Genomic DNA, 26607 nt, shown 5'->3' with positions numbered 1-26607 from the left:
AGCATACGGCTGGTGGCGGCAGAGTCTCTGTGGGGCTGTGGTGACGGATGGCCGCGCTGTGACGCTGGCCGCAGGAGAGGCGTCCAGTTGCTGGAAGAGCAGAGCAGAGCTGCGCAACGCGACCCGCCCTGGCCACGCCGACACCTCGTTACGGGCTCCAGCGTAACGCTACACCACTGGCCTTCCTCCGCACTCTGTCCGCCAGCGCCGAAAAACTCGCCACGCGACCCAACTCCGGGACACCCACACTTTCCGCCCGATAAGCTGCCCGTGTGAGCAGTACAGTTTGCGGCAAGTGTTTGAGAAACAAGGTGAACACTCTCTGATAACCTAGCGTGGCTGAGGAGGACACGAAACTGTTGTTCGTGCTGGTACAGTCTGGAACAAATATGAATAGGTCACGCATACCTAAAAGTTTGGAAAAAAGGTTACAGAAGATTACAGATTAATGGATGATGTACACTACTAGCCATTAAGATTGCTACACCAAGAAGAAATGCAGATGATAAACGGGTATTCATTGGACAAATATATTATACTAGAATTGACATGTGATTACATTTACACGCACTTTGGGTGCATAAACCCTGAGAAATCAGTACCCAGAACAACCACCTCTGGCCATAATAACGGCCTTGATACGCCTGGGCATTGAGTCAAACAGAGCTTGGATGGCGTGTACAAGTACAGATGCCCATGCAGCTTCAACACGACACCACAGTTCATCAACAGTAGTGACTGGCGTATTTTGACGAGCCAGTTGCTCGGCCACCATTGACCAGACGTTTTCAATTGGTGAGAGGTCTGGAGAATGTGCTGGGCAGGGCAACAGTCGAACATTTTCTGTATCCAGAAAGGCCCGTACAGTACCTCCAACATGCGGTGGTGCATTATCCTGCTGAAATGTAGGGTTTCGCAGGGATCTAATGAAGGGTAGAGCCACGGGTCGTAACACATCTGAAATGTAACGTCCACTGTTCAAAGTGCCGTCAATGCGACCAAGGGGTGACCGAGACATGTAACGAATGGCACCCCATACCATCACGCCGGGTGATACGCCAGTATGGCGATGACGAATACACGCTTCCAATGTCCGTTCACCGCGATGTCGCCAAACACGGATGCGGCCATCATCATGCTGTGAACAGAACCTTGATTCATCCGAAAAAATGACGTTTTGCCATTCGTGCACCAAGGTTCGTCGTTGAGTATACTATCGCAGGCACTCCTGTCGGTGATGCAGCGTCAAGGGTAACCGCAGCCACGGTCTCCGAGCTGATAGTCCATGCTGCTGCAAACGTCGTCGAACTGTTCGTGCAGATGGTTGTTGTCTTGCAAACGTCCCCATCTGTTGACTCAGGGATCTAGACGTGGCTGCACGATCCGTTACAGCCATGCGGATAAGATGGCTGTCATCTCGACTGCTAGTGATAAGAGGCCGTTGGGATCCAGCACGGCGTTCCGTATTACCCTCCTCAACTCACCGATTCCATATTCTGCTAACAGTCATTGGATCTCGACCAACGCGAGCAGCAATGTCGCGATTCGATAAACCGCAATCGCGATAGGCTACAATCAGACCTTTATCAAAGTCGAAAACGTGATGTTACGCATTTCTCCTCCTGACACGAGGCATCACAACAGCGTTTCACCAGGCAACGCCAATCAACTGCTGTTAGTGTATGAGAAATCGGTTGGAAACTTTCCTCATGTCAGCACGTTGTAGGTGTCGCCACCGGCGCGATCCATGTGTGAATGCTCTGAAAAGCTAATCATTTGCATATCACAGCATCTTCTTGCTGTCGGTTAAATTTCGCGTCTGTAGCACGTCATCTTTGTGGTGTAGCAATTTTAATGGTCAGTAGTGTAAATTCCCTATGGTAATCTTTTGTGCAAGAAGTGCAATAGCCAGTGGCAATGAAGATTGTTTCGTTCGGGCCGATCTAGTGACACGGCGCAGTGATTTAGACGGTGGGCGCCGTTCAAGTTTTGCTATTCTGTGGTTTTATTGAATAACACCAAGCGAATCCACGTTTGGTGTCTCAAGGGCTATGGCTGTTTCCTATCTTACTGAGCAGACGTTTGTCTGTAGCAACCTTTGAGATCTACGGGTTATTAAATCGAACCTTCCTTCTTTTCTTTTTATTATCTGTTGAAGATAAAATAACCATTTGCCAGAAGAAGCAGAAACTAAATACACAGAATGTTTGTTGTTATGGGAATTGAATTCAACAGATGATGGGCCAGAGTGACTTGCTTCTACGACACTCCATTACACTTGTTTAATTCTTGAGTGCAGTAATTTTCCTGTGTAGTAGATGTTTCCCTACATAATCATTTTATTTTATGATTTACCCGTCACATGTTGCTTTCTTCACACAGACGTATGATGTGTGCTTATGATTTTTTGCTGTGCGGTAACTGCTAGAGGGTATCCTGGAAATGCCAAGGGGGCGAAATTACAAAGCGTGCTGGAAGTAACGGCTCCGTATTTTTTATGTGAAAATTCTTAAAACCTTTTAAATACGAGGCCTGTTTTTCAAGTAAGTACCATTTTGAAATTAAAAAAAAAAGACGTGCTAAGATATCTCAATAATTTTATTTTTACATGAAAGCCTGTTCCTTAATCTACTTTTCTACATAATTTCCGTCGATATTGAGGCACTCGTCATAACGTTGTACCAGTTTTTGAATACCCTCCTCATAGAAGTCTGCCGCCTGACTTGTTAACCACTGCATCACCACTGTTTTGACTTCGTCATCGTCTTGAAGTCGCTGATCGTCCAGGTGTTTCTTCAAGTGCAGGAACAGATGGTAGTCACTGAGCGCAAGTTCGGGACTGTACGGAGGATGATCTAGTTTCCCATCGAAAAGATGTGATGAGATCTTTGGTCTGATTCGCCACATGCGGACGGGAATTGTCTTGCAGCAAAATTATGCCCTTGCTCAACTTGCCTCGTCTTTTGTTCTGAATTTTGCCTCGTAATGAGACAATCAGTGCAGCAGCTTACTGTAAGACACTGCACAAGCTTCACCGTTCAGTTCGTCTTCAAGACGATGACGAAGTCAAAACAGTGGTGATGCAGTGGTTAACAAGTCAGGCAGCAGACTTCTATGAGGAGGGTATTCAAAAACTGGTACAACGTTACGACAAGTGCCAAAAAAATGGCTCTGAGCACTATGGGACTTAACATCTGTGGTCATCAGTCCCCTAGAACTTAGAACTACTTAAACCAAACTAACCTAATGACATCACACAACACTCAGTCATCACGAGGCGGAGAAAATCCCTGACCCCGCCGGGAATCGAACCCGGGAACCCGGGCGACAAGTGCCTAAATATTGACGGAAATTATATAGAAAAGTAGATTAAGGTACAGGCTTTCATGTAAAAATAAAATTATTTAGATATCTTAGCACGTATTTTTTAAATTTCAAAACGGTACACGCCTCGTAAAACAAACGTCATTAACATTCTACATCTTCATTCTCCATGTCCATATATTTGCAGACCTCTGCCGCTAGTGGGCTCTGAATTGTAAGGTTTAACATGGAGACGTGTAATGAAACTGTGTTCTGTAACCGAGTTTCGTCCACAAATGGAGCACCCTCTCTTTCGGCATGGCTATGCAAGACCGCACACGAGCGCTACATTTGCATCGATCCGACGCCTTGGATCACTACCATCCTACATACATTCCCGACATGGACTCAACCGATTTTCATCTGTTTCCAAAACTTAAAGAACACTTTCGTAGGCTTCACTTTTATAGTGAATAAGCGGTGCAAGCAGAGGTGAGGTTGTGGCTCTGTCAACAATGTCAAACATTCTGCGGTGCCTGTATGAACAAACTGCTCTTCCGCTGGGAAAAATGTGTTCGTCGCCAGGGCGACTATGTTGAGAAATAAATATATAGACACGAAAAATAGAGCTGTAGAATGGTAATAACGCTTGTTTGATTTAAAGTGCTTTTAAGGGTTTTCACATAAAAAATTCGTTGCATTGCTTTTCAGCACTCCTTCGTAGCTACTAACTAAATCGTGAAGTAAAGCGATTATTTGAAAATAAAATAGCCTGCACACGAAAACTGCTGCTCTCAGAAAATTCACAGCTGCCGTGAAGCCTTACGTAAAAACATTTGCAGAGATGGGCGTGACGTACGCCTGCCAAATAAGAACATTATAAATTTACCTTTCATTGGCTCATCACGTGAAAGTGTCGCTACATCTGTAGACTTACGGGAATTGTTTGGTTTAAGTTTGTTGTTCCAAAGAGTTTGGCATTATCTTCAGAAAAGCGGCATCCCAGTTTAACACTTTTCGTTGACACACTCAGGTTTGGAACACGTTACATCTTTCCACCTTATAAATGACGAAACCTACAGGCTGAGTGATAGTTATTGAACTGTATGAAATAAAATCGTCATAACTTCCGAATGGTTTGCGTCAGGACGTTAAAACCACGGGGCTTGATGGGAATTAGTATGCGCATGCAGTTTGGTTTAGCGACGAAGCCCACTTTCATCTGGATGGGTTCGTCAATAAGCTTTTGGGAGACTGAGAATCGGCATTTCGTGATCGAGAAATCTCTTCACCCTCACCGGATGACTGTGATGTGCAATGTCCAGTCACGGAATAATCAGTGCGATATTCCTTGATGACACGATGACTACCGAACGGTACATCAAGGCTTTGGAAAATGATTTCATTCCCATTATCCAAAGTGACCCTGATTTCTACAAGATGTGGTTCATGCTAGACGCTCGACCCCATCGAAGCTGGAGAGTGTTTGGTGTCCTAGAGGAGCATATTGTGGACCACATTCTGGGTCTGGTGTACTCGGAGGCCACTCCCATGGGCCCCGATTGGCCGCCATATTGTCCGGATGTGAACTTAAGCGATTACTTTTTGTGGGGCTTATATTTTGGACAAGGTGTACAGCAATAACCCTAAAATCATTGCTGAGCTGAAAACAGCACTGAGGATGTCATCGACAGCATCGATGTTACGACACTACAGCGGGTCATGCAGAATTTCGCTAATCGTCTGCGCCATATCATCGCCAGTGATGGCAGGCATACCGACCATGTCATAATCTAAATCCCAATATATGTAGTGACGATTACATGTTGAATAAAGTGTGTGCACGGCGTAGTTTGTAACTACGAGCGTAATCCCAAAAGTAAAGTCTCCTATTTTTTTATAAGTACATAGACCTGTCTATTTCTACAAAGGTTTACATCAGTTTACAGCTTGAACATTTAGCTATTTTTCGACATAATCACCATTTCTGTCGATGCATTTTTGTAGACGCTGTGGCAGTTTTTGTATGCCCATGTCATACCAGCTCGTCGCCATGCTGTTCACAAAGTTATGAACCTCTTCTTTCACCTTGTCGTCGGAGCTGAATCGCTTTCCGGCCAAATGTTCTTTTAACCTAGGGAACAGGTTCAAATGGCTCTGAGCACTATGGGACTCAACTGCTGAGGTCATAAGTCCCCTAGAACTTAGAACTACTTAAAGCTAACTAACCTAAGGACACCACACACATCCATGCCCGAGGCAGGATTCGAACCCGCGACCGTAGCGGTCGCGCGGTTCCGAACTGTAGCGCCTAGAAACGCTTGGCCACTCCGGCCGGCTAGGGAACAGGTGATAGTCACTGGGCCCCAAGTCAGGACTATAGGGTGGGTGGGTGATTGTGTTCCACTGAAGCTGTTGCAGGAGAGCAACGGTTTGCCGAGCGATGTGTGGGCGAGCGTTGTCATGGAGAATATGTACGCCCTTGCTCAACATTCCTCTTCTCCGTTTCTGAATTGGCCGTTTGAGCCTTTTCAGAGTCTCACAGTACCTGTCAGCGTTAATTGTGGTCCCAGCGATTCAGCTCCTACGACGAGGTGAAAGAAGAGGTTCATAACTTTCTGAACAGCATGGCGGCGAGCTGGTGTGACATGGGCATACAAAAACTGCCACAGCGTCTACAAAAATGCATCGACAGAAATGGTGATTATGTTGAAAAATAGCTAAATGTTCAAGCTGTAAACTGATGTAAACCATTATAGAAAGAAACAGGCCGCGCGGGATTAGCCGAGCAGTCTTAGGCGCTGCAGTCATAGACTGCGCGGCTGTTTCCGGCGGAGGTTCGAGTCCTCGCCCGGGCATGGGTGTGTGTGTTTGTCCTTAGGGTAATTTAGGTTAAGTAGTGTGTAAGCTTAGGGACTGATGACCTTAGCAGTTAAGTCCCATAAGATTGCACACATTTGAACATTTTGAATTTGAAATAAACAGGTCTATGTACTTATAAAAAAAATAGGAGACTTTACTTTTGGGATTACCCTCGTAATTTACGTTTTTTTTTTCATGTAGTTCAGTAATTGTTACCCTGTATCTGCCCTACACGAGGATTCTGCTGCAGTGGCAGAGCAACTGGGTTGGACCACGAGCGCAGACTCCCACAGTGAACGTAGAGGATTCCTCGGCGGCGACTAATTGGAGACGAGTGCGTAAATTTCCCGGCGACTTCCTGGGCGCGGAGCAGCCCACGCCTCTTCCTCCGCTGTTGACACTGCGCGGCCCACTTGTGTGTGTGTGTGGACAAGCGCTAGTGCCCAGCGGAGTGGAGCCCAACCCTCCAGGCGGGTTCCCGCCTCGGCTTCTGCATTGTGTCGCACACAATACGTGGCTTGGGCAAACATACGGAAAACCGCCCAAAGGAAAGAATTCATTAATTATTTACAGTCGGTGGTGGGCTACGTTTAGATAATATCAGCCGGATGCAGGGCTTGCTTGCTGAATACTGTTTAATACGAGCATTCATACAAAATTAGCCTACATAATTAGTCTGTATTTTGTAACCACGTGCATAATGGGAGCGTACATTCTCATTGAGACGTATGCACATCGAGGCAAGCGTTGGAATGCATCAGCAGTGTACGAAAAGGATTTGGCAACACAAAACGCCTTCGGCCAAAGATTGCAAAGTGATGTTAGTGTCGGCAAAATACAGGGCGAGTCAAAAGTCCTTGGACACCTTCATAAGTTGGAAGATTAAAGAGAAAATTGAAATTCGAACATAGGTTTGATGTGGGGCCGCAACTTTTGGAGTGAATGTCGTTCATGGCCGTCATCTTGAAAGCCGCCATTTTGGACTCAGTTCATTTTTTTAAATGGGAAGGGGGGTGTATGACGCATCAAATAACACTTGCTTGAGCTCTGGAATTTAGTGGTGTAATTTGTTTTTGTCTATCTTGTACAGATTAGAGGTTATTAATGTTCAAAGTTGGGAAATTACCTTCATACCGACTGCTACAACACATGTTCTACGTGTTGCCCATCCCGTGCAATGCACAACTGTAGTCGACGCAACCACTCTGACTGCACACGGAGGAGAGTGTCTCCTGCAATTTGGTCAAAGGTGTGTTGTATGCGTTCCTCCAGGTGTCTCAAATCATGGATGCTCTCAGCATTCACTGTCTGCTTGAGATGTCCCCATAGATAAAAATCAAGGGGCGTTAAGTCGCCACGCGGGATTAGCCGAGCGGTCTAAACGCTGCAGTCATGGACTGTGCGGCTGGTCCCGGCGGAGGTTCGAGTCCTCCCTCGGGCATGGGTGTTTGTGTTTGTCCTTAGCATAATTTAGGTTAAGAAGTGTGTAAGCTTAGGGACTGATGACCTTAACAGTTAAGTCCCATAAGATTTCACACGCATTTTTGCGTTAAGTCAGGGGATCTCCACGGTACCATGGCAACCAGTCCAGTTCCATGGCAGTTGTTCCTCCAACTATTCACAGACACCAATGCCATAGAGTGGAGGATCTCCATTGTGCCGAAAATAAGATGGGAAAATGCCGTCAGCATTCAGTGTGGAAGGGAACACAAGGTCCTGCAGCAGCATCAGACAGTGTGGTGCAGTTAAGCTGTTGTAAATGAAAAATGGCCTAATGATGTTGGTGTCCCAAATGCCACAACACACCATCACCTTTGCTGGACTATGTTCTCGAATTGGGGCAACCCAGTTCGGATTTGCGTCACTCCAGTATCGACAATTATGTCGATTAACCTTCCCCGTTCAAAGTGAAATACGCCTCGTCGCTGAACACTGTGCCCTTGGCAAACGAAGGATCCAGTTCATATTGTTCAGTAGCCCACAGGCAGAACTCCAACCGACGATCAGTGTCATCCTCATCAAGTCGATGTTGCATCTGCAGCTTATAAGGATGCCACTTATTGGTGTGCAATATCTGGACAACGGAGGTTTGGCTTATTCCACATGCTAGGGACACACGACGGGTACTTCGTTTAGGACTTTTCACAAACGACGCAACAACCGATTTTCCTCATTGGTGACAGTTCTTGGTCGCCCACTAGCTGCTCTATCGTGAACAGAGCCCGTCTCCCGGAATTTGGTGATCACGTGAGCCACCGTGCTGTGTGGTACCGGTTCTCTGTCTGGGTGCCGTCTGTTGTAGTCAGCTGCAATTGTTCGGTAGCTATGTTCCCCTGATATAAGTATGATTTCGATCATCTGTTCACATGTCAGATCCATTTTAGATCACGTGGAACAAAGAGAGATTCGAGTCGGTATCAAGGTAACTTTGAACATTAATAACTTGTAAACTGTACAAGATAGACAGAAACAAATTACACCACTCAGTTCCAGAGCTCAAGCGAGTGTTATTTGATGTGTCATACATCCCCCTTCCCATTAAAAAAAAAATGACTTCAATCCAAACTGGCGGATTTCAAGATGGCGGCCATGAACGACATTCACTCCAAAAGTTGCGGCCCCACGTCAAATGTATGTTCCCATCAGCACATTTCAATTTTCCCTTTAATCTTCCAACTTATGAAGGTGTCCAAGGGCTTTTGACTCGCCCTGTACTCTGATATGCCTCTATGCACGACTGTTGCCATGAGACTGTCAGTATCTTAAACTGAGGTCGGTGACGTCTAAACTGACATTCTCTCTATTATTGCCAATGTCGTTATTTTTTATTCCCATCTGACCGGATGATAGTTTACAGTTGCTGGGCAATGAAGGAGTTCAGATTATTAGATCATTTTCATATCCGTTTCTCACTGATATGAATCGTCAGTAATTCGTTAATATTTACTGGATTATCTCTTTACGGTTGTTACAGCCACAAAGTCTGAACCACTATTCACAACTCCATTCCGTATGACACCAGTTATTGTCATTTTCAGGTGATTATTCTTCTGATATCTAGAAATGGCCCACCGTGAATTCCTCTCCTGTGCCAACCTCTTCTTTTCATAGCAGTACTGACACACTGCAGCCGAATCATGTCTCTCTTCCTCTACTGGGGAAGTTATTTCCTGATGTATTAAAACATGTCATGTTATCTTGTCCCTCCGTCTTCAAGGCAAATAAATAAAAAAGATGATTCAGTCATGATACCGATAAAAATGAAATGTTTTGTAGCAAGACTGAATCAGTTGCGATGGAAATGGGAAAGAGTTCCCGAAAGAGAAACACACACAATAACTGATGGGTTTGTATTTGGGAGAGGAGAGGAGTTTGTATCGAATGATTCCGTACATGGGAGCGCCAGCAAGTGCCGCTTCGCTACCGAAAGGGGATGAACAGTGGATTCACAGAATGTTCACCCTTACTCCGTTCAAGCGTCGACTCGGCCCGCTCGGAATAGCGGATGACATCAGTACAGTGAATTAAAACTGACCAGGATCATGGTGGCTGTCGGACTGGCAGCCGTAGTGTGGTTTTGGGGCGGTTTTAGACTTGATACACCATTTGACTCACAGCACACTCAGCTCTGTGAATTATTTTTTCTATGCGACATTTCAATACTTAGACAGTCACGTACTTGAAGGGCACAACAGAGGATTAAATTGATAAGATGATCTCGTAATAACTTGGCAAACGTTTAAGAGCAGTTGCAGAGAGTTTTCTAGGGTTACTTATCAGCATGGTGTGTAGAGGACAGATCCAATACGACTTGTGGTAACGACTCCCTCGGAGAAATTTTTAACAGTATGACTTGAACTTACACAAAAGCGTACTCACACGTTTAAAATGCGGCTGAGTAGTAAAATTCCATAAAATGAATTCAAAAGTCTTGGATTCAATGCCGAGTCAGTTATTTACGTCACTTCTTTCACCTCCGGTAACATTTCTTGATGTGAAAAATGGCGTGTTGCGTCGTGGTCAGGTGTCCACGTTATACTACAGTTCGTCCTGCAAATGGCAAGGCAAATTAGTTGAAAGGTCGGAGAAAGGCAATGACGTCCCACCTCCAGTAGCACTACGCCTGGTAAAGAACTGTGGTAATAAAGCCAACCCTTTGGTTTATAACTGATCACCTGTCGGGTACATTAAAGAGTTACTTTAATTCGTGGGTATGCGATTTAGTTTTCCGGGCTCTCTAAAATGTTATTTCAGAGGGGTCAGTGGTCTACCGATATGGGGAATGTTTTATATGCTTACATGTATGAAAATGCAGAACTCGAGTCATGTCCCCGATGCAACCGGTGAACCTGTAGTAGCTGTCGGCAGGAAGCGTGCTCTATGATAGCCATGCGATAGTACGTCGGCAGTTGAGGAGGTGTTTTTTCCCTGACAGAAATATTGACGTGAAAGTGACGAATAATCTATTCTTTGGAAACGGTAGATGTTCCGTGTGAAGTTGCAACATTAGCAGCTGTGCATGTGTCATCTCTCTACCCTAATTCCACGCAGTCAGATACTAGAACATTTCAAGGCTTGTCGGATATTGAAAATACTGATTATCAGTGGACTTAATTTACGTCGCTTTCGCACGGTATTTGACCTGTGTGGATGACAAAATAGTACTGCATCCAGGTTCGGATAGGCACGTTGTTCGACTGTAGATCAATCATAAAAGAATCACTAAAAGTACTCCCGACAACATATTCGTTACAGAGTCGATGATAGCTTGACACTTTCAAGTAAGACTTCCTGCCAAGGTAAAACATGCGGCACGGAGCAGCGGCGTCTTGATCGCTTCCTTTCGGAGACCATCTACTATGTCAACCTCAAATCACGGTCAGTCATTTTCTGTGGCCGCAGAGGCTTTTCGCGGATGATGCTGTAGTATACAGAGAAGTTGCAGCATTAGAAAATTGCAGCGAAATTCAGGAAGATCTGCAGCGGATAGGCACTTGGTGCAGGGAGTGGCAACTGACCCTCAACATAGACAAATGTAATGTATTGCGAATACATAGAAAGAAGGATCCTTTATTGTATGATTATATGATAGCGGAACAAACACTGGTAGCAGTTACTTCTGTAAAATATCTGGGAGTATGCGTGCGGAACGATTTGATGTGGAATGATCATATAAAATTACTTGTTGGTAAGGTGGGTACCAGGTTGAGATTCATTGGGAGAGTCCTTAGAAAATGTGGTCCATCAACAAAGGAGGTGGCTTACAAAACACTCGTTCGACCTATACTTATTGCTCATCAGTGTTGGATCCGTACCAGGTCGGGTTGACGGAGGAGATAGAGAAGATCCAAAGAAGAGCGGCGCGTTTCGTCACATGGTTATTTGGTAAGCGTGATAGCGTTACGGAGATGTTTAGCAAACTCAAGTGGCAGACTCTGCAAGAGAGGCGCGCTGCATCGCGGTGTAGCTTGCTGTCCAGGTTTCGAGAGGGTACGTTTCTGGATGAGGTATAGAATATATTGCTTCCCCCTACTTATACCTCCCGAGGAGATCACGAATGTGAAATTAGAAAGATTGGAGCGCGCACGGAGGCTTTCCGGCAGTCGTTCTTCCCGCGAACCATACGCGACTGGAAGAGGAAAGGGAGGTAATGACAGTGGCACGTAAAGTGCCCTCCACCACACACCGTTGGGTGGCTTGCGGAGTTTAAATGTAGATGTCACATTTTTGATCATATGCGAAGGTTTCTTTTGTCGGATACTCTTCACATGAAGACTCATCCCCTCATGGGCGTTGCGAGTAAATAACGCCTCTTCGGTGTCACGCCTCTACGGTGTCACTGGTACCCCAAGCAGTAATTTGCAGACAACAAGTGGAAACGTAGGTGGCCCCACAGGCAGACACGTGGGAAGCCAGCACAGGACTTTTTGAGGGCAGGTTGGAGGGGGAGGAGGACACAGCGAGCTTTCCCTTTTGCCGGAGGCTGCCGTCAGGGGGACAAAGCGTGGTGCGGGGTCGCGGCTAATTAATCCTCTGCAGGCGCGGTCGAGCCGGTCCTGGCAGGCTGCTGCCCTCATTAGCTGCCTGCCTGCAAATGAACCACCACCTCCTCCCGCTCTGTTTTTGGATTCACGGCTGTCTACAAAACGCGCCTCCCAACTGCTGCTCGCGCTGTCCTAAGGTCTGTTCTCTCTGCCCTCTAAAAGACCTCGCACCAGCCGAATCGCCGCACCTCTGGTCCAACCACCAAAAATTGTATGTGCAACGGTTAAAACTACCCTCGTTTCTGACCCTGAGCATGCATGTGCAAAAGATTATCTGGAAAGAAATTTCAATGCGGATTGTGTGATTGCCTAATTATTTTGCTTTACTTTCTTGTGACAATTACAAAAGTAAGGCTCAGCGAAATTAAAGACATTAGGCATTGAAATCAATAGGGCAAGTTAATAATGTGTGCTGAACCGGGATTCGAACCCGGGTCTCGTGCTTACTAGGCAGGTACGCTCACCACTGTGCGATTCGGATACAGTGGTCACCACAATCGCACGGACTACCCTAGCACGCCTCCCGTCAGACCCAAATTCTCAACTTATACTACACGCTACTAGTGTAGTGCCCCTCTTTCTTAGCCTCACTACTCACACCATCGCCGGCCGCTGTGGCCGAGCGGTTCTAAGCGCTACCGTCCGGAACCGCGCTGCTGCCACGGTCGCATGTCCGAATCCTGCCTCGGGCATGGATGTGTGTGGTGTCCTTAGGTTAGTTAGGTTTAAGTAGTTCTAAGTCTAGGGGACTGATGACCTCAGGTGTTAAATCCCATAGTGCTCAGAGCCGTTTGAACCATTTTTGAACATGGCGCCACAAACCGAGCGGCCACACCGAGCTGCTGATGTTTCCAGTCAACGTCAGTTTGGCGTCTGGCTTACTTGCGATTACTTTATGCAGTTGTTCCATTACATATCGCTCCTAAGCGTTTTATGAATATAAATGCTTCCAGCGACTGATCTGTAATGGTGTAATTAACGCAAATAATCGGTCTTTCCGCATATTTCTGCACAATAGTTCACGCTTCCGTATGTTAATGCTCAACTGCCAATCATTGTACCCAGAGTCGTGACTATGTACATCTTCCTGCTATAATTTTGCTATAATTTTCTAGCGTTTCGACTTCTCTGTATAGAACAGCATCATCAGCAAAAAGCATCGCGGAACTTCAGAAATTATCCACTAGGTCATTAATGTACACTGTGTAGTCACATTGATGTGACCATCTGTCTAAAGCCTGAACGGCCACCTTTCGCATCGCGAACCACTGCGACTTGCGCAGGAAGAGTGGAAGAGTGTCAGCGAAGACCACGAAGATAATGATAGAGGTGTGGAGCCATGCCATCTCCAGTGCCGTGGATAGCTGGGCTTCCATGGCACGTACAGACCGATCAAACTGGTCCCACAGACTCTTGATTGGGTTTTAATCTGGGAAACGTGGTGGCCAGAGGAGTACGGTAAACTCATCTTGGTGCGCTTCGAATCACACACGTCCGCTACGATCATTGTGTCATGTTGCTCTGACTTGGTCTAGATATCATCATGTCGAGGAAAAGAGAATTACGTGTACGAGTGTTGATCCATTGTGCTTTGTACGAGGCCTGTTCAGAAAGTAAGCTCCGATTGATTGCCAAATTGAAACCACAGTGAACATCAGAAATGTTTTACTTGTAACAATTAGCTACACCTTTCAGCTACTTCTCTACGTAGTCGCCGTTCTGACTTAGACTTTTGTCATAGCGTTGTACCAACTTTTCAATAGCCTCATCATAGAAGGCAGCCGCCAGTCCTTTCCGCCAATTCTCCACGCTGGCCTACACCTCGTTGTCTGTGTCAAAATGTTGTCTTCAAAGACAGCGGTTCATGTGACCAGAGATGAAACTCAGGGGGAGACAATTGCGGACTGTATTGTGGGTAATCTCACATTTCCATTTGAAAACGATGCAGGAGCATCTTCATTGCCCCTGCAGAATGCGGCTGAGAATTGTCTTGAAGAAGAAACAGCGCGACAGTTATGTAATGTTAGCTGCATAGCTTCAGGCGAAATTTCTCACCAGGCTCTCGTACTTGGCGGCAGACACTATTTTCTAGACATCTTTACGCACTCACTGCGAGCTCAGAAATGAGAAGAGCGACGTGATGCTAACTGGGGTTATACTAGAGACACTACCCAACACATCTGTGCAAAGCTTTATCGGATTTTCATAGTCGTTTCCATTTCGCGACCGATCGGAGCTTACTTTCTGAACGCCCCTCGTAGAATGACGAGCACACGCAGGGAATGTCACGAAAACATTCCCCAGACTAAAAGTTTCCCCTTCTGGCCTGGGCGCTTCCAACGAGTGTTGCAGGGTGTTTGTTTTCTATCTGTCGCCACTAAATGGACGTCCAGTTCCGGTATTGATGTTTAAATTTTAGTCTTCCTCGCCGATAAACAGCGTGAACCAGGCGCCTGGTGCAGAGACCCATACGGAGGTCATCGACGAGACAATGTTCGTAGCCCCGTGGTTCATCTGAGCCGTCAGCTGGTCTGCAGTTGCACTACTATTCACTCGTACACACCTCCGCATCCGTCGTTCACCTCTGTCGTCTATCGCCCGTGATGCACCATAGATGCCTCGGCGCCGGTTTTGGATAGCACCATTTTGCTATGCAAAGTATACTTTAACCAAGTTTACATATTTAGTCGTTTTGCAAATCCTTCTACCCTTGGCCCGAAAGCCGATCAGCATATCCTATTGATCGTCAGACAGATCGCTCCCTTTCCGCAATAAGACAACGACTGCACTGTTTTCGGCGTCCCCCCATGACACCGCTTTATACACTCATGCTCATAAATTAAGGACAATTGCAAAGTGTGGTGCCACACAACGTGGCACTGCATAAAAGTGGCGCTAATAGGATAGGCACATCGGGAACACACACGACACAGAACTGTAAGTCCACGGTATTGGTGATAAATTGAGAAAACCGTCGCGAAACACATGTGCTACAAAACCCCACTGTTTCCTGCGCATGTACCCCGACATTAATATGGGATATGATCACCATGCACACGTACACAGGCCGCACAACTGGTTGGCATACTCTGGATCAGGTGGTCGCGCAGCTGCTGAGGGTATAGCCTCCCATTCTTGCACCAGTGCCTGTCGTAGGGGTTTGAAGACGGGCAGCGATACGTCGACCGAGAGCATCCCAGACGTGCTCGATGGGATTTAGGTCTGGAGAACAGGCAGGCCACCCCGTTCGCCTGATATCTTCTGTTTCAAGGTACTCCTCCACGATGGCAAGTCGGTGGGCCGTGCGTTATCATCCATCAGGAGGAAGGTGGAACCCACTGCACCCCTGAAAAAGCGGATATACTGGTGCAAAATGACGTCCCGATACACCTCACCTGTTACCCCCTCAGGGGTGTACGTGCGCCAGTCATAATCCCACCCATCAAACCACGACCTCCATACAGGTCCCTTTCAAGGACATTTAGGGATTGGTGTCTGGTTCCTCTTTCACGCCAGATGAAAACCCGGCGAGAATCACTGTTCAGAAGATATCTGTACTCGTCCTTGAACATAACCTGGGACCACTGTTCCAATGACCTTGCACAGTGTTCTTGACACCAGGCTTTACGGGCTCTCCTGTGACCAGGTGTCAATGGAATGCACCTTGCAGGTCTCGGGCGAATAAATCATGTCTGTTCAGTCGGCTGTAGACTGTGTATCTGGAGACAACTGTTTTAGTGGCTGCAGTAAGGTCCCGAGCAAGGCTTCCTGCAATACTCCGTGGCCGTCTGCAGGCACTGATGGTGAGATATCGGTCTTCCTGTGGTGTTGTACTCTGTGGACGTCCCGTACTGTAGCGCCTGGATACGTTTCCCGTCTGCTGGAATCGTTGCCATAATCTTGAATTCACACTTTGTGGCACACGGAGGGCCCGTGCTGCGACCTGCTGTGTTTGACCAGCCTCCAGTCGCCCTAGTATTCTACCCCTCATAACGTCATAGTACGTGTTCTTTGAGCCATTTTCAACACACAGTCACCATTAGCACGTCTGAAAACGTCTGCACACTTACTCGCTTCACCGTACTCTGACATGCACCAACACACCTCTGTGTATGTGGACTGCTGCCAGCGCCACCGTGCGACGACCGCAGGCGAAATGGAGCGCATGGTCATACCCCGAGGTGATTTAAACCCGCAAACCGCCCACCAGAGAGTTATTTCACCATGTATCAGCATTATCCTTAATTTATGTGCATGAGTGTATATCAACCACTGCCAGTGCTGCCACCTGCCGACTGTGAGATCGAACATAGGCGGTGATCACATAAATGTTACAGGACCCTATCTAGTGTGGAAAGTAGGGGTACCATAATACTGCCTTGGCTTACGCCCGAAGTTTGTTTTCCTTAGAATGAACAAGTTGAGAATGAGTATGTGATATTTCCGTGTTTATTGCAAATTGGTGGAGACGTGTAAGAGTACTGGCTGGTGACTGGAGCTGTTTGTCCGTAGACGCCGTCTGCGGCTGGCTCCGCGGGCAGCGGCGCATCGGCGGGGTCGGCGACGTCCGCTCCCGGAGGCGGGGTGTCGGCCCCCGCGGCGGCGGCGGTGGCGGCAGCGGCAGCGGCGAGCGCCAACAGCGCGGCGTCGCGCCGGCTGCTGCAGGAGGCGCTGTCGCGGCCGGCGCCCTACCCCATGATCGTGGCGCCGCCCGGCTACTGGGTCGACGGCCACGACCACGACTGCGCGTTCGACGCGCGCGGCAACCCCGTGCTGCCGCAGCCGCCGCAGCCCGCCGCGCCGCAGGCGCACCGCTACAAGATCGAGACCGATGAGACGGCCAAGTGCTACCGCAGGTTCTTCGTCGGACTCGTGAGTACTCTACGCCTCTACTACTAGCCGTACGTCGGTGGAAAGTGTAGTTTGCCCGTTGCCAGTCTATGAGGTGTCTCTGGACCGCAAATGTAGGGACCTGTCAAAAGTACCTCGATCTGGCTTTACATACTGGAGCCGGCACTACTCCTCAGTTATCGAAACCTCTGCATCAGTAAATAACCTATCACTTGACATTAAGGGAGATGAAGAGCTCCACCAGAGAACTATCACTGGGCAGATGCGAAGAAAAGGGCGTCAATCGACAACAGATGAATAGTAAATCTGAATTAAAGGGTAACACCTAATTTTTACCATATGCCGATTATTCCAGGAACTCCGTGTCTACGTATCAGGCAGAAAATTCTTACGTCAGTATTCCCCGCTCAGCGGTCACTGGAGGAGCTGGATAGGATCTACAGTAGAGTCGAGGATGTTTGGCGGGAATATTGGAACTGGTCCTCTTCAAACTATTACTGCAGTGGTCGATGTTCCGACCCCTTTCCTGAGATCTGATTATTCCGCCAGAAGAGTAGTCCAAATGACTCCAAGCACCATGGGACTTAACATCTGAAGTCGTCAGTCCCCTAGACTTAGAACTACTTAAACCTAACTAATCTAAGCACATCACACACATCCATGCCCGAGGCAGGATTCGAACGTGCGACCGTAACAGCCGCAGGGTTCCGGACTGAAGCGCCCAGAACCGCTCGGCCACAGCGGCCGGCCCAGAAGTGTAGTGACGTATATCCCAGCAGAGGGTTAGAAACGTACGCTATCGGGGAACATGACGTAAACGTTGAAGATCACAAAGGAGCTTCTGAGTTGCTAGCTGCGCAATGTTTCTCAATAAAGGCCGGGAGAGTGGTGTACTCACCGACCACGCCCAATGACGCCATCGGCAGAGGATGTCGATTGCTGCAAATGGGGCTGCGGGATCTGTGGACGGAGTTTCTGTTTTACGTTTACGTCGTCTTTTCTCAATAGTGTACCCGCTATTCCTTTGCGTTTCAGCCAGAGATCTATATCTACATACATACTCCGCAAGCCACCGTACGGTGTATGGCGAAGGGTACTCCTTTCCTGTTTCACTCGCAAATGCAGCGAGGGAAAAAAGACTGCCTGCATGCCTCTAACCTTGTCTCCATGATCCTTAGGCGGAATGTACGTTGGCGGCAATGGAATCGTTCTGCAGTGGGCCTCAAATACTCTGTAGTCGTCCTCAAAAAGAACTTCGTCTTCCCTCCAGTGATTCTCATGTAAGTTCCCGAAGAATCTCCGTATACTTACATGAGATATCACATCTCTGGTGATGGTTCGGAACGCCAGCCACTGAAGTAATTGTTTGTAGAGAGATGTGACTTGGTGTAATTGCTCCATACTTACCTTCAGTAACAACGGCCACGAAAGTTGGAGGCTCGTATAACGTTTACGTGTTCGAAAGCCCACGTTACTGCACGGCAGGTAGTGTGTTAATTACAAATTTCTCCAATACTACACACTAGATGACGCCTTAGCAGAGACGACCATGCGGTGGTCAAATTAATTCTGCATTCGCTTGTTTATTCTAACTGTTTATTTTGGCCGGGGTGATGCAAAACGTTCCATCCGAATGCATGTCCTTTGAGAGCTGTACACGCTCAGCCATCGACCAGCTTATCTGTAGAAAACCATGTACAGTTATCATCGTGGAAGGGCGAGCATCAAGAAATGTTACAATCAATCAGGGATTTCGATCTGACTAAATGATGTAGTTCCTCACAGCTCATTACGCAACGATACGACGTTTTCCCCATTATCAGTGAGTATTCATCGACATAGATCCAACATAATGGCACGGCGGAAGAGCCTTTGTAATTCACTAATGTGCATTTCAGGTAGCATTTTGCTTCGACGCTCCCGTGGGTGGCACAATATCGAATTGGCCAATTCGGTAATCTCTTCGCGCAATGCTTTACGTTTCGCACGATGTCAAGGGCACAAACAAATAGCAGCAAATAATATATATTTTTATGTACTACCGATGTGGATTCTAAGAAGTGCAGTGCAGTCCTGATAAATTACAATATGTATCTATTGTCTCGACGGTCGAGGGAGGCTATTTACACCTACAGTGAAAATGTACTTAATTCATTAAATAACAAATTACAAGCAGCAGGTATTTTCTGTGATTTATCAAAGGCATTTGATTGTGTGAACCACAACATCCTTTTAAGTAAATTAGAATTCTATGGCGTCACGGGCAGTGCTGCAAAATGGTTCAAGTGATACCTCACTAACAGGAAACAAAGGGTGTCAGTGCAAGGGACTAGTGAATTAAGTCATCAGTCATCATCAGAATGGGAAGAAATTACATGTGGTGTCCCACAGGGATCCATTTTAGGGTCATTGCTTTTTCTTGTGTACATTAATGATCTCTCATCAGTTACACTGCTCGAAGCAGAGTTCGTTTTGTTTGCAGATGACACAAGTATTGCAATAAATAGTATGTCAAGTGTAGTTCTAGAAAGATCTGCTAATGATATTTTCATGGATATTAATAAATGGTTTAAAGCCATCTCACTGACATTAAACTTCGAAAAGACTCACTATATGCAATTCAGAACCTGTAAGAGGTTTCCACCCAGCATATGCATAAAATACAAAGAAGAGCAGATAGAAGAGGTTGACAGTCTTAAATTCCTGGGATTACAACTTGATAATAAATTCAGTTGGAAAGAGCACACCACAGAACTGCAGAAACGCCTTAACAAATCTGTATTTGCAATTCGAGTGTTAGCAGACATAGGCGACATTAAAATGAAAAAGCTTTCATACTTTGCCTACTTTCATTCCATAATGTCATATGGTATAATATTTTGGGGTAACTCTTAAAGTCAAACGAAAGTTCTCAGAGTCCAAAAGCGTCTAATACGTATTATTTGTGGAGTAAATTCACGGACGTCCTGTAGAAACCTCTTCAAAGAACTGGGTATACTAACTACTGCCTCTCAGTATATTTACTCATTAATTAAATTTGTTCTAAATAATATATCTCTTTTTCCAACAAACAGCTCAGTTCATACATACAATACAAGGAACAAAAATGATCTGCACAAGGACTTAAAAGCACTTACTTTAGTTCAAAAAGGGGTCCACTACTCAGGAACACTCATCTTCAATAATTTGCCAGTAAACATAAAAAATTTAGTTACAAATAAAGATCAGTTTAAAAGGAGCCTGAAAGACTTACTAGTGGCCAACTCCTTCTACTCCATTGACGAATTTTTTAATAGAAACAAATGATGTATTGTATATATTCATACTATTAGTATTGTTATTTCAGCTTAAAAAAAAAAGAAATTGACATGTTCCACATCCACGAGGATCTCCTCAGCACGGATCTATGGAACGAAAACTAATCTAATCTAATCTCTAAGGCACTTTAGTTAACTTACGATGCCAGAGATCCTCATTTGGGATAATGGCCATTCGGATCCCCCCGTCCGGCCATCCATCTCCAGAATTTTTGAATTTTTCCTGAATAGATTTTTCTCTCCTAGTCTTCCGCAAATCGACGCAAATCGACGTAATATTGCGTCTCTAATGTCCTCGTAGTCGACGGTACGTTCCTTCCTCCATTGTTTCTGCAGAATGTTTGTTAATCGTTCTCAGAAGACTCTTTTTCGCTCTAATTATCTACCACTCGTCCTCCTTAGCAGCCTACCCCCTTCTCTGGGCGCATCAGTCTGGAACCGCGCTGCTGCTACGGTCGCAGATTCGAACCCTGCCTCGGGCATGGATGTGTGTGATGTCCTTAGGTTTAAGTAGTTCTAAGTTCTAGGGGACTGATGACCACAGATGTTAAGTCCCATAGTGCTCAGAGCCATTCTCTGTGATAACGACTGAGCTAGGACATGAGGCATTCGTTTCTATACCGACAGCATTGAATACTTCTTCAGCACAAAAATTCGATCAAAGCGATGTCATGTGCAACTGTTGAGAAAACTGCGAGGTCCCTTGCAGGCTGGGATACTGTGTACAGGTTAACTTGCAGTCGTACTACAGATAGCTTTAAGAGAACCATGTATTTGAAGTAGCGCATGCAAAATTCATCTGGAGCTTTTCCACTTTCGCCCTTTGTACCTCCACAGTGCGCGGCTATTGTGCCGCCAACACCCATTTGTTGCGCGGGCCATAACGCAAGCGCCTTTTACGGACTGAGAGATCTCGGCTGTGCGGAAACGGGTACACACGGCCGCTGCCGCCGCCCCGCGGTGTGCACTCTCCACTGGCACGCGAGTCGCTACCTGTGGCGCCAGCACTGCCGCCATTGTGCACGTTTCTGGGCCCCGGGCGTGCCAGCGCAGCCGCTCGCCAGATAATGACTCCGCGGCTCGCCTGCCCCCACAAAGGAGCTGCTTCACCCCAAGAAGGCCGCCTTGCCTTCAGACGCGCTGGCGCTACTATATAGCTGCCTGCTTTCACCAACGTGCCACATGCTTCGTGCAAGCCGCTGTACAGTGGACATCGTGCCTGTATTATCGATGTTCTATCCCAATCGCGTATTGAGCAACTGAAAAAAGTCAGTCTACATGGCCCTGGTACGTATCCTAATCTCTCCACAAGAGATGTACAGGGTGTTTTGGCTGCCCCTACCGATAGGTTTTATGCAACCCGCAACGCCTTCAAATATCACTCGCAAGATTTTCATATTCTCTCGCTCGCTACACGCAAACTATTAATCCTACAGACAAAATGAACAGGATGTTTTAGTAGGAAATTTAATGTAGTTATATGCTATACTGCTATACATTCTCTAGAGGACGTAGTTTTCGAATTATTCAAGGGAAAGGTACGAGAGTAACCTTCAAACGGGTTTTTATTTAATAACGGCGGTAGTTGTACATTATCGGATAATTTGTTGGAGTTACTCGTTTCATTTCAAAATCATAGCCATAGTCTCTCTTCTGAAAGCTAAACCTGTATAAAATTAAATTATACACCCAATGCTTTAAAAATGTTTTCCCTACAAGACGTAGTTTTCTGATTATTCAAGAAAAACGTACGTTCTTCTGGAATAACTCGAAATCTGTGGCCTCCAGCAGTAGTAGATAGTGTCGGAAGTTCCATGCGGATTTTCGCAGATGATGCTGTAGTATACAGAGAAGTTGCAGCATTAGAAAATTGCAGCGAAATGCAGGAAGATCTGCAGCGGATAGGCATTTGGTGCAGGGAGTGGCAACTGACCCTCAACATACACAAATGTAATGTATTGCGAATACATAGAAAGAAGGATCCTTTATTGTATGATTATATGATAGCGGAACAAACACTGGTAGCAGTTACTTCTGTAAAATATCTGGGAGTATGCGTGCGGAACGATTTGATGTGGAATGATCATATAAAATTAATTGTTGGTAAGGCGGGTACCAGGTTGAGATTCATTGGGAGAGACCTTAGAAAATGTAGCCCATCAACAAAGGAGGTGGCTTACAAAACACTCGTTCGACCTATACTTGAGTATTGCTCATCAGTGTTGTATCCGTACCAGGTCGCGTTGACGGAGGAGATACAGAAGATCCAAAGAAGAGCGCCACGTTTCGTCACAGGGTTATTTGGTAAGCGTGATAGCGTTATGGAGATGTTTAGCAAACTCGAGTGGCAGACTCTGCAAGAGAGGCGCTCTACATCGTGGTGTAGCTTGCTGTCAAGGTTTCGAGATGGTGCGTTTCTGGATGAGGTATCGAATATATTGCTTCCCCCTACTTATACCTCCCGAGGAGATCACGAATGTGAAATTAGAGAGATTCGAGCGCGCACGGAAGCTTTCCGGCAGTTGTTCTTCCCGCAAACCATACGCGACAGGAACAGGAAAGGGAGGTAATGATAATGGCACGTGAAGTGCCCTCCGCCACACACCGTTGGGTGACTTGCGGAGTATAAATGTAGATATAGATCTAAGTACAGAATTTAACTACATTACATTTCCTACAATGAGGTCCCGTTTATCTTTTTTGTAGGACTAATGGTTTGCACGTAGCGACCGAGAGACTATGAAAAACTTGCGTTTGGTTTTTGAAGACATTGTGGGTTGTGTATGACCTATGGTAGGGACAGCTGAATCGCCCTGCATAATGGTCGCAACAGATTGGTTGCAAAGTCTTCCCTATATTTATTCGGTTTGGTTTCGCGAGAACTATATCGTCCTTCTTGCGAGGGATCCCATTTAAGTTCGCCATGCATTTCTGTTACACTTGCGTTTGGACTACACTGCGCTGTTACAATCCTACCCATAGCAGCCCAGTTCTGGATTTAATATCTCAAAAAGCCGATTTTCTACCTCATCTGATAAGTCATTTATCTTCACATCATCAGCTGATTTCGGTGATGTGCCATTTTCTGGTACTTCGTAATTTTACAAAGTCGCCCTGTATGAGTATTCAAAGTATGTCATTTTCATATATAAATGCAGGTGTAATAGACTCGAACGAGATCAACGATTCACACTCTTCAGCCATTTGAATAACGGTACTAACGTAATGGTGCACGTGAGTTAATAAAGAACTTACGACAAATTGCACAGAACACTGCTCTTGAGTTGACATTGTCCACTGAACAATGGTCAAAGTTCAACGGACAACGCGCAGCTGACTGAAGTTATCCATATTTTCTGCGGACATGGTGCCCAATTATTACATTATCTTACCTCGGCGAGTCTAAATAACAATAATACTGAGCATTCTCTGAATACTTTGGTATTATTTATACGGTTGACAGCTGGGGGAATGTTTGTCTTGTTCGAGTCTATTATGCCAGCAATTACGAAAGTGGCAGACGCATTTTGCTTGCACCCAGAAATGGTGATTTTGCAAAGCTAACAGTGGTATGAGGAAGCATTAGAAAATGCTGTATCGCTGAAATCAGTTGACAGTGTAAAATAAATGACTGTAATCGTAATACAGCCAATGTGAAAAATGGAACTGTTTATAGTAAATTTGTGGCTGTGGCATCCGATATGGTTCATTAGGACTCCAAAATACTGCAACAATAGAATTAGTCTCACAAGAATCTCGTACGTCATTTTGTTTACCGATGGAGTGAGTTTTCCAGAACCCTTTCAACAATTTCAAGCCTTCCATTAGCCTTCCTTATTCGTCAATTTTAATATCGGTTTATTGCCACAAAATACGGACACGATGTGACGTGCTCAAGTTGTTCCCTATTAATCTCGTGATGGGATTATTTCTCTTTGTGATACTCATGCAGTTTTAAATCGACTTGCCATTTATTATGCCAAGTGGAAATTTTGTCCACGTCTTTCTGGGTTGCTTTACAATCTATCAACGATAATTGCAGTAGCCTGCGATATAAAAACTAGGAAGGATGTGCGAAGAAATAAGTGTCGTGTTGAAAACGCAGAAATTAAAGGCTTTCATGCTACGAAGAAGTGAAGGACAGCGTCAGATCAGCTGACAGTCAGTCAGTCATAAAAGTACTAAGACTTTATTCAAATTGTTGTTCTTTCTCTTCTACTTCTTCCCCTTAGCACCTGAGAAACATCCTTTTCCGCTTTTTCCTTTCCACGCTACTCACATACGGACCGCGGGGTTGTGCCCACCGCACCTTTACGCCCTTGTTTTCGTTCCGTTACTCCATATTCCAAACCTCCATATTTCACGCTTTCCGCGGGGGGTAATTAAGCGTACTGTACAACGAACAGGGCGCTTAGAGGCGAACACTGTGTCCATCTGCACAGGGACGGGGCTCTGTGTGGTTTGCACAAGAAGATTAGCATAATTCCCATTTCCATCCGATTAAGCGTGGGCGTGGACGCGCTCATATGAGTAAAACACATTGGAGAGAATACTAATTTCTGGACGCCCGGTGGCCCGCAAATTACGGGTCTTGCTAATGCCTCACCGCGGAGATATGTGTGTGTGTGTGTGTGTGTGTGTGTGTGTGTGTGTGTGTGTGTGTGTGTGTGTGTGGAGTGGTGGCGGGGGGGGGGGGGGGAGGTAGATCGCCTTGAGCCGCATTGGCCAGCGGTGTCTCATCACGGCGGACTACCTGTTCAATGCTGCCTGCCGCAATGTGCAGTGAAATTTGCGATTGGCGTCTCTTCTTGTACAGGATGTAACGGTTATAGTTGTACACATTTTTCAGTGCTGTACATTAATATGAACGGACATCAGTATGCTGGTTGGTTTTTTCCTCTGTGTCGAACAGTCTTCAGACAAACACATCACAAACTTCACGACTTGATGTTTTCTGCACGGCCGTGACTGCACCAGTAAGAAGACTACGCCAATCACTATTGACTAATCGTTTTGCGTCCATGCGTTCACACTTCAACACCTGAAATGCTGCCCAGGGGGAAAATAAGTATTAACGGCTTGCTCTTGCCACACGTATTTAGAGATTCTAACCAATCTGAAAACACCGAACTTGTAAAAGCTATAATTATTATAAATGAACATAAACAGTATCTACCGCAAAAAAAACATTGTTTTGTGATAACGGTTTCATTCAGTTCTTGACCATCTTCAGAGCTCATACCACGATGGTCGGCAATGGCGATAAATGGAGTAGGAGTTACGACTCCAAGAATGTCACCAGTTGACGTTCTGGTAGTCAGAACACCTGCTCCGTTCACCGCAACCGCCAAACATCATGATATGAGGTCTGAAGATAGTCAAAAACTGACCGACACTCGTTAACACAAAATAAAGATTTTTTGCGGTCGAGACTGCTTATGTTCATTTTTAAGTACTTTTTGCCAGACGGATGTCTCCAGCAGAAATTCCCTCAAAAATTACTATAATTATTAGTCTGCAAATGACATAGATACTGATGTAATGTCACCAATAAAACTTCAGAGCACTTACACCCGTCACACCCTGTTTTATTACTTTCTGCGCACTGGTACGATTCTGTGCTTCATTTATTTCCCTGTCATATTCTTCTCGTTGCAAAGTTTTATTTCTTGTCCCTCCTTAAACATTTACGTTGAAACCAGAACGGCGCACACGCGTTGCGCACGAGCTGTGTCGAAAATAGCCGGCCGAAGTGGCCGTGCGGTTAAAGGCGCTGCAGTCTGGAACCGCAAGACCGCTACGGTCGCAGGTTCGAATCCTGCCTCGGGCATGGATGTTTGTGATGTCCTTAGGTTAGTTAGGTTTAACTAGTTCTAAGTTCTAGGGGACTAATGACCTCAGCAGTTGAGTCCCATAGTGCTCAGAGCCATTTGAACCATTTTTGTGTCGAAAATAGTGGGCAATACTTAGGCACGAGACTCACTGAGGAAGAGACAATGTCAAAATAGGACCGAAATTTTTTATTTACTTCTGTTGGTTGACGTGCAATGTGAATAAAAAAAATTCGATGAATTTCACCATGGACCAATAGTGAAGCAGATTTCTCGCAATATGCAGGCACGACTGCTTCACGAGTTCACGACGAAATGCCTCAGGAGAATACTGAAAAACCTGATGATCGACTTTCGCTCTGTAATACATACAGGAAATAAACACCGAAATTCCGACAC

The 26607-nt window shown here is 45.9% G+C and overlaps 1 protein-coding gene across 2 annotated transcripts in view; it reads left to right on the top strand.

Moving 5' to 3' along the window:
* Positions 1–16885: 16885 nt before the first annotated feature.
* LOC126237077 (rap1 GTPase-activating protein 1) overlaps positions 16886–26607 on the top strand; it is a 165487-nt gene continuing 155765 nt past the window's right edge. For both annotated transcript variants that reach the window (XM_049946874.1, XM_049946873.1), the window contains exon 1: positions 16886–17081. In XM_049946874.1, the coding sequence (XP_049802831.1) occupies positions 16905–17081 (177 nt within the window). In that variant the 5' untranslated portion in view covers positions 16886–16904. The remainder of the gene's footprint in view (positions 17082–26607) is intronic.

The sequence above is a fragment of the Schistocerca nitens genome, chromosome 2 (genome assembly GCF_023898315.1).
Source record: "Schistocerca nitens isolate TAMUIC-IGC-003100 chromosome 2, iqSchNite1.1, whole genome shotgun sequence".
NCBI lineage: Eukaryota > Metazoa > Arthropoda > Insecta > Orthoptera > Acrididae > Schistocerca > Schistocerca nitens.
This window is presented reverse-complemented; position numbering and strand designations above follow the sequence as displayed.